The 15,088-nt window shown below is 41.9% G+C and overlaps 1 protein-coding gene across 3 annotated transcripts in view; it reads right to left on the minus strand.

The window, feature by feature from the left end:
* CTCF (CCCTC-binding factor) overlaps positions 1-15,088 on the minus strand; it is a 48,955-nt gene that overhangs the window by 19,537 nt on the left and 14,330 nt on the right. For all 3 annotated transcript variants that reach the window (XM_035024975.1, XM_035024976.1, XM_035024974.1), the window contains 2 exons: positions 1,620-2,409; positions 1,086-1,256 (listed from right to left, as the gene is read on the minus strand). In XM_035024975.1, coding sequence (XP_034880866.1) covers positions 1,086-1,256; positions 1,620-2,400 — 952 coding nt within the window. In that variant the 5' untranslated portion in view covers positions 2,401-2,409. The remainder of the gene's footprint in view (positions 1-1,085; positions 1,257-1,619; positions 2,410-15,088) is intronic.

Genomic DNA, 15,088 nt, shown 5'->3' on the forward strand with positions numbered 1-15,088 from the left:
TACCAAATAAAACATACTATCAAGTGTCTTGAGTAGAAAGCAGGGAAATAATGAAAAGTGACCAGATCATATTAGCAAAGAATATACTAATGCGCAACATATTGCTTACAGGCCAAACTCAACTTGGTCGTACTCAGTAGACTACCAGCACATCAAATCAAAAACAAGAGCTGTGCTAAGTGGAGAATCTGGATAGAGGAAAGCTACTCTGCATGAAGAACCGTGTGAGAGAAGTTTCTATCAGCACTCATAGCCAAATGCCAATACTGAAAGAACAAAGAGCCCAGAAGAGAGCCTTAAGAGAGCTCCTGCACAGTCCCTCCACTTTAGTGACTCCTGGGACCTGATCATAGCCAACATGATGCTAACACAGAATATTAAAGTATGGGGGTGCCTGGGTGGCTCAGTCGGTTAAGCGACTGCCTTTGGCTCAGGTCATGATCCCAGGGTCCTGGGATCGAGCCCCACATTGGGCTCCCTGCTCAGTGGGGAGCCTGCTTCTCCCTCTCTCCTGCCTGCTGCTTCCCCTGTTTGTGCGCTGTCAAATAAATAAACAAAATCTTAAAAAAAAAAAAAAAAAATTAAAGTATGTATGGAGCACAAATGAGTAAGTTTCTGAATTGCTAGAGTAACGCCTTAAACTTTCCATTCTGAGATTATGAATTACTTACCTTTGTTGAAGTGAAACAACCAGAAACCATGGCTTTTACAAAGAATTGCGCTGCTATTTCTAATGTTCATCCTTATAGCGCCTGGCAATTGTTGCCCGGGAATTTCGGGCATCATTTTTTGTCACTGATGTTAAAACCTTGGCAATGCAATGGTGATATCCTTTAGGAAATATTACAGGTTAACCGCCATAGATAATTTTTTCCTGGATCACCATACTTAAACAGTTTGGATTATTTTCCACTAAATTTTCTTTACATTTGCCTACAAATTCATCTGCTTATAATAAATCAGGATTACAGCATAAGAACGAACAAAAATCTTCTTAACTTCCCACCAGAACCACCTTGGATGATACTTAAAACCCAAGTTTTAACCTTTGCTATGCTGTAGCCCCCAACATTCATATCCAGCACCTGTGTGTGTGTTAAGGTGATTCCTCAGGAGGGTGACTGTTCTAAATGCCCTGCCACAGAGATGGCACTTGTGTGGTCTCTCATCAGTGTGACTTTTCATGTGACGATCCAAATTTGAACGCCGTGGACATGTGTAACTGCAAAGCTCACACTGGAATGTCTTCTTTACACCTATATGAAAAACAAAACACTTACTTCTTGCAAGGTTTCAAAGTGTTAAGTTTAATCCTAACGTTAAATATCTACAAATAAACTTCACTAGCCTTTTTAAACTAAATCCAATCTAAGTCATATTAAATCGTTATTATTTCATGCCACTAACAGATTTCTTTCTTTGTCTTCAGGACTTAAAAAATACTGAATTTGGAAAAACTTTTAGACTAGCTAAAAGGAATGGTACCTAGCTCATGATCTTAAAAAACAACAAAAAAAACCCACAAAAAAACCCATTATAAAATAATTTGCATATGCCCTGTGTTATTTGCCTTATCCCAAAATCAGTTTATGAGAATATAATGGATAAACTCATTTTACCTTTCTTTTTAATTTTTGTTGGTTTTGGAGGCTTCATGTTACCAACCACTTTCTCTGCATTAACCTCCGATAGCAGACCCTCCTGCTGCTCTTCCTCAAAATCGTAGACAGACACATCCACATCTTTGCCCTCCTCTGTGTAACGCAGTTTGCTCTTTTTGGTTTTCTTTGTTTTTTTGGCTGGCGGCTGATAATCTGGGTCTTTTTGCCAACTAGGATCTTCTTGAGGCGGAAGTTCCCCTTGCTCTAGCGTCTCCACCTCTCCATTGGCCCCTACTTTCACCACTTGAAACCCTTCAGGCAAAGGTAAGGTGTGACATATCATGGGTTCACTTTCTGCAAGGCCCTCTTTAGACACTTCATTCTCATAAGCCCCCTGAAGTTCTTCTACCGAAGTAGTGGCAACAGGTACAGTCACGGGAACGGGTACTTGGACAAGCTGAAGCTCTCCTATGTTTATGGGCTGTTCCTCCATATTTACAACCTGCAAGGTTATGATCTGGGTATCGTCCACAGCAGCCTCTGCTTCTGGAGCGACTGTACCCTCCATTACTTCAGTCTTCATCTGAAGAAGGGTGGGATCCAGCTGTTCCATCATTACCATCTGTACACTGCTATTGACATCCTGGACCACCTCACCCCCATCAGTCTGGTTCTGGGGCAGGTGACAAGTGTCCTCTTCCTGGCCCCCTTCCCGGCGTCTCTGGTAAGTCTTTCTTTCCTTTCCTTTAATGAAAGTTTCAGACTCTTCCACAATGGCTTCAACCGCCTCACCTTCCATTTCCCCTTCCTTTATTAAGGGAGAACACAGATTGTTATTTATTCATTCATTCATTCATTCCACAGATGGTTATTTAAAATAAAGCTTGTCTAAATGAAAATACATACATTTTAAAAGAAAAATGAAAAATGAATTAGGAAATAAATGGCTGTTAATATTCAAAAAGACACAACAGATATTATGTACCTCCTGATGGAAGAACAAACTACCACCTATGAAGCAGTTCAACAAAACAAAAAATCTGAAACTAATCAAGTCTCTAGAGCCAACCACTAATTAACAGGAAATTGGTGACAGAATATGTTTCTTTTTAAAAGATTATTGGGATGCCTGGGTGGCTCAGATGGTTAGGCATCTGCCTTCGGCTCAGGTCATGATCTCGGTGTCCTGGGATCGAGTCCCGCATCGGGCTCCCTGCTCAGCGGGGAGCCTGCTTCTCCCTCTCCCTGCCACTCCCCCTGCTTGTGCTCTCTCTCTCTGACAAATGGATAAATAACATCTTTAAAAATAAATAAATAAATGATTATTTGAGAGAAAGAGCATGTGCGTACGAGCAGGGGGAAGGGAGAGGAAGAAGCAGACTCCCTGCTGAGCAAAGAGCCTGATGAAGGGCTTGATTCCAGGAACCCCGAGATCATGACCTGAGCCAAAGTCAGATGCTTAACAGACTGAGCCACCGAGACGCCCTGGTGAGACAGTATGTTAAATTACAATACCAGGATGAAATCAGAGTAATCCAGACTGAAGGCAACTCTGCAGGATTAACTACCCAGTTTCTTCTGCAAATAAATCACCAAGACAAAAAATGGAAAGGATAGAGGGAGAATGTACGTATCAATGGTTCTCAACCTGGTGACTTTGCCTCCAGGGGGCATTTGGCAAGGCCTGTGACATTTCTGGTTGTCACTACTGGAGCAGGTGTGCTCCTAGCATCTAGTGGGTAGAGGCCAAAGAGGTCACTAAATATCCTGCTATGCACAGGTTCAGTCCTCCACAACAAAGAATTATTGGTCTGCAAATGTCAATAGTGCTGAGGCTGAGAAACCCTGATAGACAAAAGAGATGTAAGAAATACAGTACTGGGGCACCTGAGTGGCTCAGTCAGCTGAGCTTTTGATTTCAACTCAGGTTGTGATCTCAGGGTCCTGGGATCAAGCCAGGGTGTAGGGCTCTGCACTCAGTGGGGAGTCTGCTTGAGACTCCGTATCCTTCCGCCCCTCCCCTTACTCGCACGTGTGCACACGTGCTCCCTCTCTCAAATAAATAAATCTTTGAAAGAATACAGCAGGGGCGCCTGGGTGGCTCAGTTGGTTTAGTGTCTGCCTTCGGCTCAGGTCATGATCCCAGGGTCCTGGGATTGAGCCCGTATCAGGCTCCTTTCAGTGGGGAGCCTGCTTCTCCCTCTCCCTGCCGCTCCCCCTGCTTGTGCTCTCTCTCTGTGTCATATAAATAAATAAAATCTTAAAAAAAATAAATAAAGAAATACAGCAATCACAACATATGGATCTTTTGGATCCTGATTCAAACCAACAAATGATTTAAAAAAATAGGACATGAGACAATTAGATTCAACTCTGGTTTTTTTCCCCCAGTTCTGGATATTTGATGATATTAAAGAATTATTAACAAAACTAGTTTAAATCCTTTACATTTCCCGTATCTATTAATAAAAACACTGGCAGAGGGCCTTGCTATTTTTAGCTAAATTCTATCTTAGAAAATATCCTGTCAGTGTTTTCTCACCCTGTTTTTTTGGAGCCAGAATCAGTGGATTCAGACTTCAATGGTCCTAATTGTGGCTACCACACCACACTACCTCCTGTGTTATACCATCAACTTGACATTCATGCACCTCTCCTCTGTGAGATCATGAATTCCTTGAGGACAGGGACCATGTATAACAAGTCATTTTTGCTCCTCAGCACTATGCCCAGGTTGGTAGATACTCAACTGCTAACTGAACATATTAAAAAAAACAGGAAAAGAAAAGAGAGCCAATTCATAGTTTCTGGCTCTTAAATCTTCTGAGTACCCAAAGTACCTAGATACCTAACAGTAAAATGGGTCTGAACAATCATCTAATTCACAAAATAATTTAACTTAAGTATATACAAGATTAATTCAAAATTAAAGTGTTTTCTATTCTTGCCCTAGTCTTACACAAATATTTTGCTACTTCTATGAGAGACACATTTCTCCAATTCTCTGTCTGGGCACCTTAACACTGTACACATGTTGGCACTCAGAACCACCTACAAGGCAGTAAAAAGACTACAGAGGGATGGGTGAGACCTGGTTCTGCATTCAAGGAGTTACTATCTACTTTATTTATTTACTTATTTTTAAAAGTTTAAGTAATCTCTATACCCAATGTGGGGCTCGAACTCACAACCCCAAGATCAAGAGTCACATGCTCTTCTGACTGAGCCAGCCAGGTGCCCCTAAGGAGTTACTATCTAACTTAAGGGACAGAACAGGTACAATGTTCAAGGTAAAAGTAGGTAGGTTTGGAGAACTCTTCATAACCAGTGTGAACCAGTCACACTAAATTCTCAACAGTCCCACGTGGCTGGAGCTACTGTGTTGGGACAGCACCGCTTTATATGTTCGTGACTCGAAGCATGGTCCAAGGACCAGCAGCAATGGCATAACCATGGAACTTGTTAGAAGCACAGACTTCAGGCTCTATTCTTTTTTCTTAAGCAATTCTTTTTTTTTTTTAAGTTCCTTATTTATTTAAGTAATCTCTACACACAACATGGGGCTCAAACTCACAACCCTGAGATCAAGAGTCACACACTCTTCCAAATGAGCCAGCTAGGCACCTCTTCAGGCTCTCCTCTTGACCCACAGAATCAGAATTTGCAATTTAATAGATCTCCAAGTGGTTTCCTACACTAAAGTTTGAGAAGTACTACTTTATACCATCGCTCTTCACAGATTTTTTAAAAGCGTTTTCAGGCCAGGAAGGTCCCCAAATTAGTACCCCAACAAGGATGGGTAATTCCAAATGCTGGAGTTAGGGAACAGACAAAAAGTCCATCTACCCTGGTGACATTCTTGGGGAAAAAAAACAAAGCACAAAGAACAAAAAATTCATAAGCCATAAATGCTAATGCTGACCCTGCCAGAGAATCACTACATAATCCCAAGCTATTTAGATATCCTCAAATGTAAAACTGGTGGAGGAAAAACATTTAATTTCTGAGCTCTGCTGGGTTGTGAGGCATACAACAATTTGAAGAACACAAAAAAATCTCTTCTCTGACTTGAATTTGAGAACTTTTAAATATAAATAATTTGTAAATACTTGCTTGTAAATAACCAAGTCTAACCTAAAAGAAATCACTGGAATTATAAACCAGGTAGAAAAAGAAATGGTACAAGGAGTACAAATTGAAACCAATTGTGTTGCCAGGGAGCTGAGCTGACAGAGTATTCTCTCACTGTGAAAAAAACAAATGGCATAGGGTTCCTGAACATCAGCCTCTACTCAGGGTCTTAAAGCAGCAGCTTCACAGCTTTTACAGAGAAAAATCAGATACAAAGTAGCAAGGCACCCACCTCTCCCTTACACTGCTTAGAAAACTCAAAAGCATCCCCTCAAGCAGTGGATCCCTTTACCTAACATTCTCCCTTAGAAGGGAGTCTCTCCTCTGAATCAATAACTAACCTAACAGACTGGACCAGGTGTTTCTTCCTACTCCCTAAGGACTGTGCTCTGCTAGCCGTACCTTTACAGCATACCATACAACTTTAGCAGTTATGATCCATTTCTTCTCTTCCCCTACAGACTCAACTCTGCTTCCACTCAGTTTCTCTTAGACACACAACACACACAGAACACACAAAGAGACTCTTAACTATAGGAAACAAACTTAAGGGTAGCTGGAGGAGAGGTGGGGGGGGTGGGGATGGAGTAACTGGGTGATGGGCACTGAGAAGGGCACTTGATGTAATGAGCACTGGGTGTTATATGCAAGTGATGAGTCACTAAATTACCTCTGAAACTAATAATATACTATGTATTAAATTGAATTAAAAAAAAAAAAGAACACACTCACACTCCCCCTCCCCTTGCTCCAGTCAGCCATGCTTTCTAGATTTCTCAAACATTTTTGTGGACCAATGCTTGTATTCCTCCATTACCCTCTTTTCTCCCTCTGTCTTTCCTAGGTCTCTTCCTTTGTCTCTGAGAACTACTCCACCTGCCCCTCCAAACACATCAAGGCTCTGTTCCTTTCTCTGTAGCCACCCCATTTGCTAGCCTTTTTACTTCAGCTGTCTCCAGAGATCTTTCAAATCCACATCTGCAATTCCCTAGTTTCACTATCTATAGGAGATGTCTCCATGTTGATGTGTGGCTATCACCTTCAACTCAGTGGCACTGGAGAAGGAATAAAGAAACCTGGACTGCAGTCCCTAATCCATCACTGACCAAAGGTGCTTAGAAAGTAGGTTAGTCCTCTGAAGAACAGATCCTTTCTGTATTCTCTGTCATCCTAGTGACAAAGTGAAGCTTAGAAACATTTGTTTTGGGTGCCTGGGTGGTTCAGTTGGTTAAGCGACTGCCTTCGGCTCAGGTCATGATCCTGGAGTCCCAGGATCGAGTCCCGCATCAGGCTCCCTGCTCGGCAGGGAGTCTGCTTCTCCCTCTGACCCTCCTCCCCCTCATGCTCTCTGTCTCTCATTCTCTCTCTCTCAAATAAATAATAAATAAAATCTAAAAAAAAAAAAAAAAGAAACATTTGTTTTAATTAATTTATTTTTTAAGATTTTATTTATTTATTTGTCAGCGTGCACGCACGCACAAGCGGGGGGAGCTGCAAGCAGAGGGAGAAGCAGGCTCCCTGCTGAGCAAGGAGCCCAATGTGGGACTAGATCCCAGGACTCTGGGATCACGACCTGAGCCGAAGGCAGACGCTTAACCACTGAGCCACCCAGGTGCCCCTAATTTATTTATTAAAGATTTTATTTATTTATTTGAGAGAGAGAGACACAGCGAGAGAGGGAACACAAGCAGGGGGGAGTGGGAAAGAGAGAAGCAGGCTTCCCGCCGAGCAGGGAGCCCAACATGGGGCTCGATCCCAGGACCCTGGGATCACAACCCAAGCCGAAGGCAGACATCCAACGACTGAGCCACTCAGGCGCTCCCCCCAATTTACTTATTTTTAAACAGTAATTTTGGGGGGTGCCTTGCTGACTCGGTTAAGTGTCTGCTTTTGGCTCGGGTCATGATCTCATGGCCCTGGGATGGAACCCCAATAGGGCTCCCTGCTCAGTGTGGAGTCTGCTTCTCCCTCTCCCCCTGCCCCTCCCTCTCCCTCACCCCTGGTAGGGCTCTCACTCTCTCTCAAATAAAGAAAACCTTAAAAAAAAAAAAAAAACAGTAATTTTAGTATGTGTATGTATTTATTAAGTAAGCAAGCAAGCAAACAAGCAAGCAAGCTCTACCCCCAACATGGTACTGGTACTTGACCATGACCCCAAAAACAACAGTTGCATGCTTTACCAACTGAGCCAGCCAGGTGCCCCAGGAACATTTTTTTGAAAAATCATTTGATCAACTTCTAGGATGGGAAAAGAGAAGGTTCCCTCAGACTGTGGCAGGGTGATCCTGGCACTTGCAAATGTCGGGGCCAGCAGAGGAAAACTGGCACCTAAGCACTTACCTGCCCTTGCTTCCTACTGGTCGAGTGGGAGGATGCAAAAGTCTAACCTGTAACAGGGGCCCTTGAGGTCTGGCCTTGTTCCTAGCCACCAGCCTGGCCCACATCCTTGGGAGCGTACTGGATCAGCCCTCTCCCTCTTGCCTCAGTCTCTTCTTTGCCAGCTTTGTTGCTCAAATCTTTCACATCTTAAAACTTCCTTTAGGGGACGCCTGGGTGGCTCAGTCGGTTAAGCGTCTGCCTTCGGCTCAGGTCATGATCCCAGGGTCCTGGGATCGAGTCCCGCATCGGGCTCCCTGCGCCGTGGGGAGCCTGCTTCTCCCTCTGCCTCTGTCTCTCTCTCTCTCTCATGAATAAATAAATAAAATCTTTAGAAAAAAAAAACAAACACTTCCTTTAACGCACTCAACAATTTAGCATCTGCCATTTCTGTATTCCTTTCATGGTCAACCTCACACTGTCTCCACTCCTTTATTTCTCTTCCATGCCTTGGTTTACCAGTCTGGTTTCTGTTTCCCAAATTCCCTACTGAATCTCTCTTAAGGCGTGCAATGGCCCTTAACTGGTAAATCCAAAGGAGACTTTTTCTGTCCTGATCTGACTTGACCTCTCTGTGGAATTCAGCATTCTAGTCTAGGCTTTATCCCAGAATTATGCCAGACCATCAGAGAAAAAGCTGGGTATATTTGTGTCACATGGTCTTATCCCCTACAGAACTGCTTTCACCAAGTTCTGTTTTGGCATTGTGCCCTTGGCTTACACTAAAGGATACGTGGGAGAAATTTTCGAGTTACATGCTTGAAAAAGCTTTTCTTCACCTAAGGAATTTTTTCTTTCATTGTTGAGACCTATGTAACAGGATCGTGATACCACTTTTTTTAGTTGGCCACACCTTGATCAGTTTTTTTCCTCTCAAGCTATGTAATAATAGCTTTCTATTCTAATTTGTTTTTTCTAGGGTTTTGACTTTTATTTTATTTTATTTTTTTAAGAGAGAGAGGGAGTGAGTGGGGCTGGACAGAGAGAGAGACAGAATCCCAAGCAGGCTCAAAGCCCAGCGCAGAGCCCAATGCAGAGTTGGAGCTCATGACCCTGAGCCAAAATTGAGAACCAACTAAGCCACCCAGGTACCCTAACATTTCTTATTTATATTTTCTGTACTTTTCTCTAAATTCTTTGTGGAATAAGATGAGCTATAAACTTAAAACTGTATATACATATATATTTCATACAAAATACAGAAATATAGGAAGTTATGCCATTCTTAAGAAACCTATCAAAATAAAAATACCCTCAACTAAAAATTTGCAGACCTATTTGAAGATTACAAAACTCTCCCAAGAATGGGAGTGTCACTAAACAGGGATACTACTATCTATATCCATGACCATAAAGGCCAAACATGGGGCACCTGAGTGGCTCAGTCGGTTAGGCATCTGCCTTCGGCTCAGGTCATGATCCCAGAGTCCTGGGATCAAGTCCCACGTCAGACTCCTTGCCCAGCACCGAGCCTGCTTACCCCGTGCCTGATGCTCCCCATGCTTGTGCTCTCTCTGACAAATAAATAAAAAATCTTAAAAAAATAAAAACAACACAACAAAAAAAACCCACCTTGAAAAAAGATACAGGTGAATAGCCTTCTGATCTCAGAATGAGAGAGGTTTTGTGCTAAGACACAGAAATAACAGGGAGAAACCAGAGTAAATTACTGAAAGTTTGACCACCTTAAAAAAAAATTCTTGGGGCGCCTGGGTGGCTCAGGCGTTAAGCGTCTGCCTTTGGCTCAGGTCATGATCCCAGGATCCTGGGATCGAGCCCCGCATCGGGCTCCCTGCTCAGTGGGAACCCTGCTTCTCCCTCTTCCCCACTTGTGTTCCCCCTCTCGCTGTGTCTCTCTCTAATAAATAAATAAAATCCTAAAAAAAAATTCGTATTAAAAAAAATTGAACAAAATTAAAAAGAAAATGGTCAACAGAAAAAAAGTATTTGCAGCATATGTGACAAAGGATTAACATCCTTATCATATGACTGTAAAATTTGTAAGAAAAAGATGAACACCAAAAAAAAAAGCTGGGCAAAAGATATAAATGACCAAAAAAAAAAAAAAAAAGGCAGATGAATTAAAAAGAGAGAGAGAAAGGAGAAAGAACCTCTTTTACACTAAATCACACAAAAAAGCAAATTAAAATAACATGACAAATGTTATCTCTATTAAACTGCTACGGCTGTTTTAAAGGATAGTCCCTAATGTTGGTCGTGCTGCCATGAGATCAGCAAGGTAACTGATGATATGAATCAAGAATTTTTAAAATATTCAAATTGTGATCCAGTAACTCCACTTCACTTTATGCCCAGAAATAATCAGAGATGAACATCAAGATTATAAGGACATTATTTTAAGTTTTATTTATTTAAGTAATCTCTATACCCAATGTGGGGCTCGAACTCATGACCCCAAGAGATCAAGAGTCGCATACTCTTCTGACTGAGCCAGCCAGGAGCCCGATTATAAGGATATTATTAATCAAAGGGAATAATTATAAACAACTTAGATATACCACCATAGGTGAATAGTTAAAACCTGGAAAATGACACATCCACAAAGTAGAATATTATGCAAACACTGAAAAATTACATTTCAATATAATGCCTAATATGAGGAAAATGCTCATTCCATATTAAAGAAATGAGGGAAGGGATAGGAGAAGCAGAATGGAATAGTCATTAGAAGCTTAGGCCCCCCCAGCCAGAAACCTGCATCCCAATTCTGGTTCCTCTACTTAACCAGCAGTGTGACATGGAGATATGCTACCCTTCTGTGCTTCTGTTTCCTTTTGTATAAAACAGGGACAATAATGGTATCCACTTCACAGGCTGTCATAAAGATTCAATAGAACAATGCACACACAAATCCTGGCTACTGTGCTCCTCTGGATCCTCCACCCCAGAGGGTAATGAATACATGTTAGCCGAACAAATATATAACCTTTCAGTTTTCTAGAATTCTTTTTTAAAGATTTTATTTGAGAGAGAAAGAGAGCGTGTGCGTGCAGAGTGGGGGGGCGGGGGAGGGGCAGAGGGAGAGGAAGAAGCAGACTCCCCACCGAGCAGGGAGCCCAATGAGGGGCTTGATCCCAGGATCCCGGGACCATGACCCAAGCTGAAGGCAGACACTTAATCCAATGAGCCACTCAGGTGCCCCAGTTTCCTAGAAATCTAATCACAAACCTTACATAAATGTTCCCCAATAGAATGTCTTCTCTGATAAACTACTGAATTTCTGTAGGATGAAGGTAGCAACCAGTGGACAGAACCTGGTGACTAACCAATTCTAGTGAAGAAAGAGAAAAAGAGCCAAAAAGGAACAACAGCATCCCAGACTTTACTAGTCTGTCCAGCATACTGCTGCCTGATCAAACTTTCTGAAGTGAGGTGCAAAAACTCATGGTGGTTGAGGCTTACTGAATCACTCCAAACTTTCTTTTCTTCTAAAGTAATCTCCATGCCCAATGTGGGGCTCAAACTCATGACCCTGACATTAAGAGCTGCATGTTCTACAGACTGAGCCAGCCAGGCGCCCATCAACTCCCAACTCTTTAGGTCCGCTCTCAGAACTCTGTACAGTTTGTTCCCATCCTTTCCACCCACCCAACCTCACCTTCTGGGCATCTTCTAAACAAGTGCCTATTGTCTTGTCCCCTCCCAGCTCAAGTGATCCCCTAATCACATCTTTTCTTTTCCTCCATGTTTTTTAAAGATTTTGTCAGAGAGACAGAAACAGAGCACGAGCAGGGGGAGCAGCAGAAAGAGGGAGAAGCAGGCTCCCCACTGAGCAAAGAGCTCAATGTGGGGCTCAATCCCAGTACCCTGGGATCATGACCTGAGCCAAAGGCAGACGCTTAACTGACTGAACCACCCAGGCGTCCCTAAATCACATCTTAAGTGCAAACTGACTTCATGTTTGTCTGGTTCTCACTACAGTATACTGTTCTATGTTTGTCTTTTCCTCAAATAGTCTTATTAGCTTGTTGAGGGGAGGAACTATGCCTTTTACTTCTGTATCCTCTACAGCAGTAAATACAAGACAGTGTTATGTAAACAGCAGACACTCAATACTGATTTTACTATCACATCAAATACATATCGATGTTTCCAGCCCATGACAAGAGCAGGAAGGGAATATGGAAAAACAAACTATTGTGTGCTAAGTGGAAGCTTAACTATATGAATTTATTTCCTTTATTGTTGTTTGTGTCATTTCTTTTGTGTGTGTCATTTCTTAAATAAAGAAAAATAAAAAGTCCTAACAACACAATTATAGGTTAGATTAAAAAAATCCTGCCACATAAAAATAAAGGCTAGGGACACCTGGCTAGCTCAGTCAGTAGAGCATGCGACTCTTGATGTCAGGGTAATGAGTTCAAGCCCCACAGCGCATGGAGAGCTTACTTAAAATTTCAAAAACTAGTAATAAAATGCACTTGTATCATGCACTGTAGGTACTCAGTAAGTATGTTCTGGCTGAAAAAAAATTTTTTTTTTTAAATAAAGGCTAACTGTGACTACGCTAGTGTTGACTGGAAGATTTAGTAATTTATCACCCAGATAACGGCTATACAGCCAATATGTCAGATATTTTCCAAAGGAAATCAACCAAAATAACCTTTTATACTCACCAATACAGAGTTTAGTCCTTTGGGGAGATCAGTTATTATAAAATACATATGTACTAAGAATAATAGATGGATATGGAGAGTAAGTAGAAAAGGATGATTTCTAGTTGATGGTAGTCATCATATGGAGAGGATGGAGTCATATGGAGAATAAGATAGTAGAAAAGGATGATTTCTAGTTGCTAAGAAATCCCAACTTATTTCCTGGAGAATATTAGAAGGCTATACACTCTTCTCAAGAAATAGTAATCCCAAGTTCCCACGATTGTAAGAACACAGTATATAACACGTGTAACATACAAAATGCGTTAATCAACTGTTTAGATCATTAGTGAGGCTTTTGGTCAACAGTAGGCTGTTAGTAGTTAAGTTTTTTGGGAGTCATACGTAATACCCAGATTTTCGAGTTGGAGGCTGGGGCGTGGAGGGCATTGGTGTCCCTAACCTTGTTTAAGGGCCCACTGTAGTGTGATGAGTGCTGTAACAGGGATTAATATACTTCCCACCACCCTGGCACAAAGGATGGCTTAAGTGGGTAAAAAAGGGCTGCTAAAGCTGGATCTTAAAGGATGAGATGGACCTTGACAGGCAAACTACAGTAGAAAGGAACATGTAAGAGGAAACTGTAGGTGGGAGAAAAAAACATGTATGGAATTAGTCAAATTCTGTGCAAAAAAATTCAACATAACTAAGTGGAACCGTACTAAATTACCTCAGGTTTATTAGTGTGACCTGGCTTCAGAAGCCATGTTCTGATTCCTCAGTAAGGGTAGCCTATTTATTTCACTTACTGAACATTTAACACATGAAACAGAAGACAAAGTCTATTTGGGAGTCAACACACCAGTGCCACGATACCAAGCGAAAGCTGCTTCCCAAGCACATGCTGCCCCTCTCTTTTTTATAGTCCGAATGACAGTTTTGCTGGCATACAACAACTTAATGCCTCACTTCTCCTTGTGCTCCCAAGGGTGACGATGTCAGGAACTACCACATCTCTCTTTGCTTTGCTCCAAGCCCATATCCCTGAAAGCAGCTCAGAGTTACACTGTCTTTGGAGCAGTCCTACAGTCTTTCACTGCCGGGAATATGAGAAAGGCTGGGGATCTATAGCAAGTCTATCACCCTGAATAAATAAATATGTCATCAAAAGGACTAGATTACACACACACACAATAAAGAATTTATAGAACATGCAATAGGCACATCTATGGATTTGGGAGCAGATTCTACCCGAGCAGTGGTTCCCATACCTGGATGGTTATCAGAATCACCTGGTGAGCTTTAAAATACATAAATCCCAGAGATTCTAATTCAGTAGATCTAGGGTGGAAGAGACTTGATTTCAAAAGGTCCCCAAGTGATTGATATAGAACCTCTGCTGACCATGGCTTGGAAGTGACTGACTTAGAATACAATACTTATCCACCCTAAATACAGGTCTACATAAATCCAAGCTACTCAAATACCCATGGTTTTCTACTATGAGAATTTTTGGTTCATTCTTTAGAACAAATAATTGTCTCATTTATTTATTTAGAGAAAAATCTACAAAGTCTACTTCAAAACTGATGTTTTGATGTTTGTCAGGTTTTGATGATTCCCATATAAGCAGTAATGGAATGTACAACCCAAAAAAGAAGTCCTAAAGTTTTGGGGCGCCTGGGTGGCTCAGTCGTTAAGCGTCTGCCTTTGGCTCAGGTCATGATCCCAGGGTTCTGGGATCGAGCCCCATGTCGGGCTCCCTGCTCAGCAGGAAGCCTGCTTCTCCCTCTCCCATTCCTCCTGCTTGTGTTCCCTCTCTCACTGTCTCTCTCTGTCAAATAAAATCTTGGGGCGCCTGGGTGGCTCAGTCGTTAAGCGTCTGCCTTCGGCTCAGGTCATGATCCCAGGGTCCTGAGATCGAGCCCCACGTTGGGCTCCCTGCTCCACGGGAAGCCTGCTTCTCCCTCTCTCACACCCCCTGCTTGTGTTCCCTCTCTCGCTGTATCTCTCTGTGTCAAATAAATAAATAAATAAATAAATAAATAAATAAATAAATAAAATCTTAAAAAAAAAAAAAAGTCCTAAAGTTTTACCTCTACCATGGGTACCAGCAACAAAATCTTTCTCTACACGGTATGAACAAGCTTAACACATGACACAGGAAAAAAGTAAAAAGAAGAAAAATGGATATACATAACAAGAGTGAACTGATTTTGCAATGTGTCTCAGTGACCATGTGGCCAATGCCTGAGTATCTCTATAACCCAGTACTCACTCATGAAGGCTACCTGGTGGAACCAAGACCATTTTTATTTGGTAAATGGGGTCTCCTATAAGGTCAGTGTTAAATCAGAAGCCAAC

This window comes from Mirounga leonina, unplaced genomic scaffold, assembly GCF_011800145.1.
Source record: "Mirounga leonina isolate KUSES-001 unplaced genomic scaffold, KU_Mleo_1.0 Mir_180, whole genome shotgun sequence".
In the NCBI taxonomy this organism is placed as follows: domain Eukaryota; kingdom Metazoa; phylum Chordata; class Mammalia; order Carnivora; family Phocidae; genus Mirounga; species Mirounga leonina.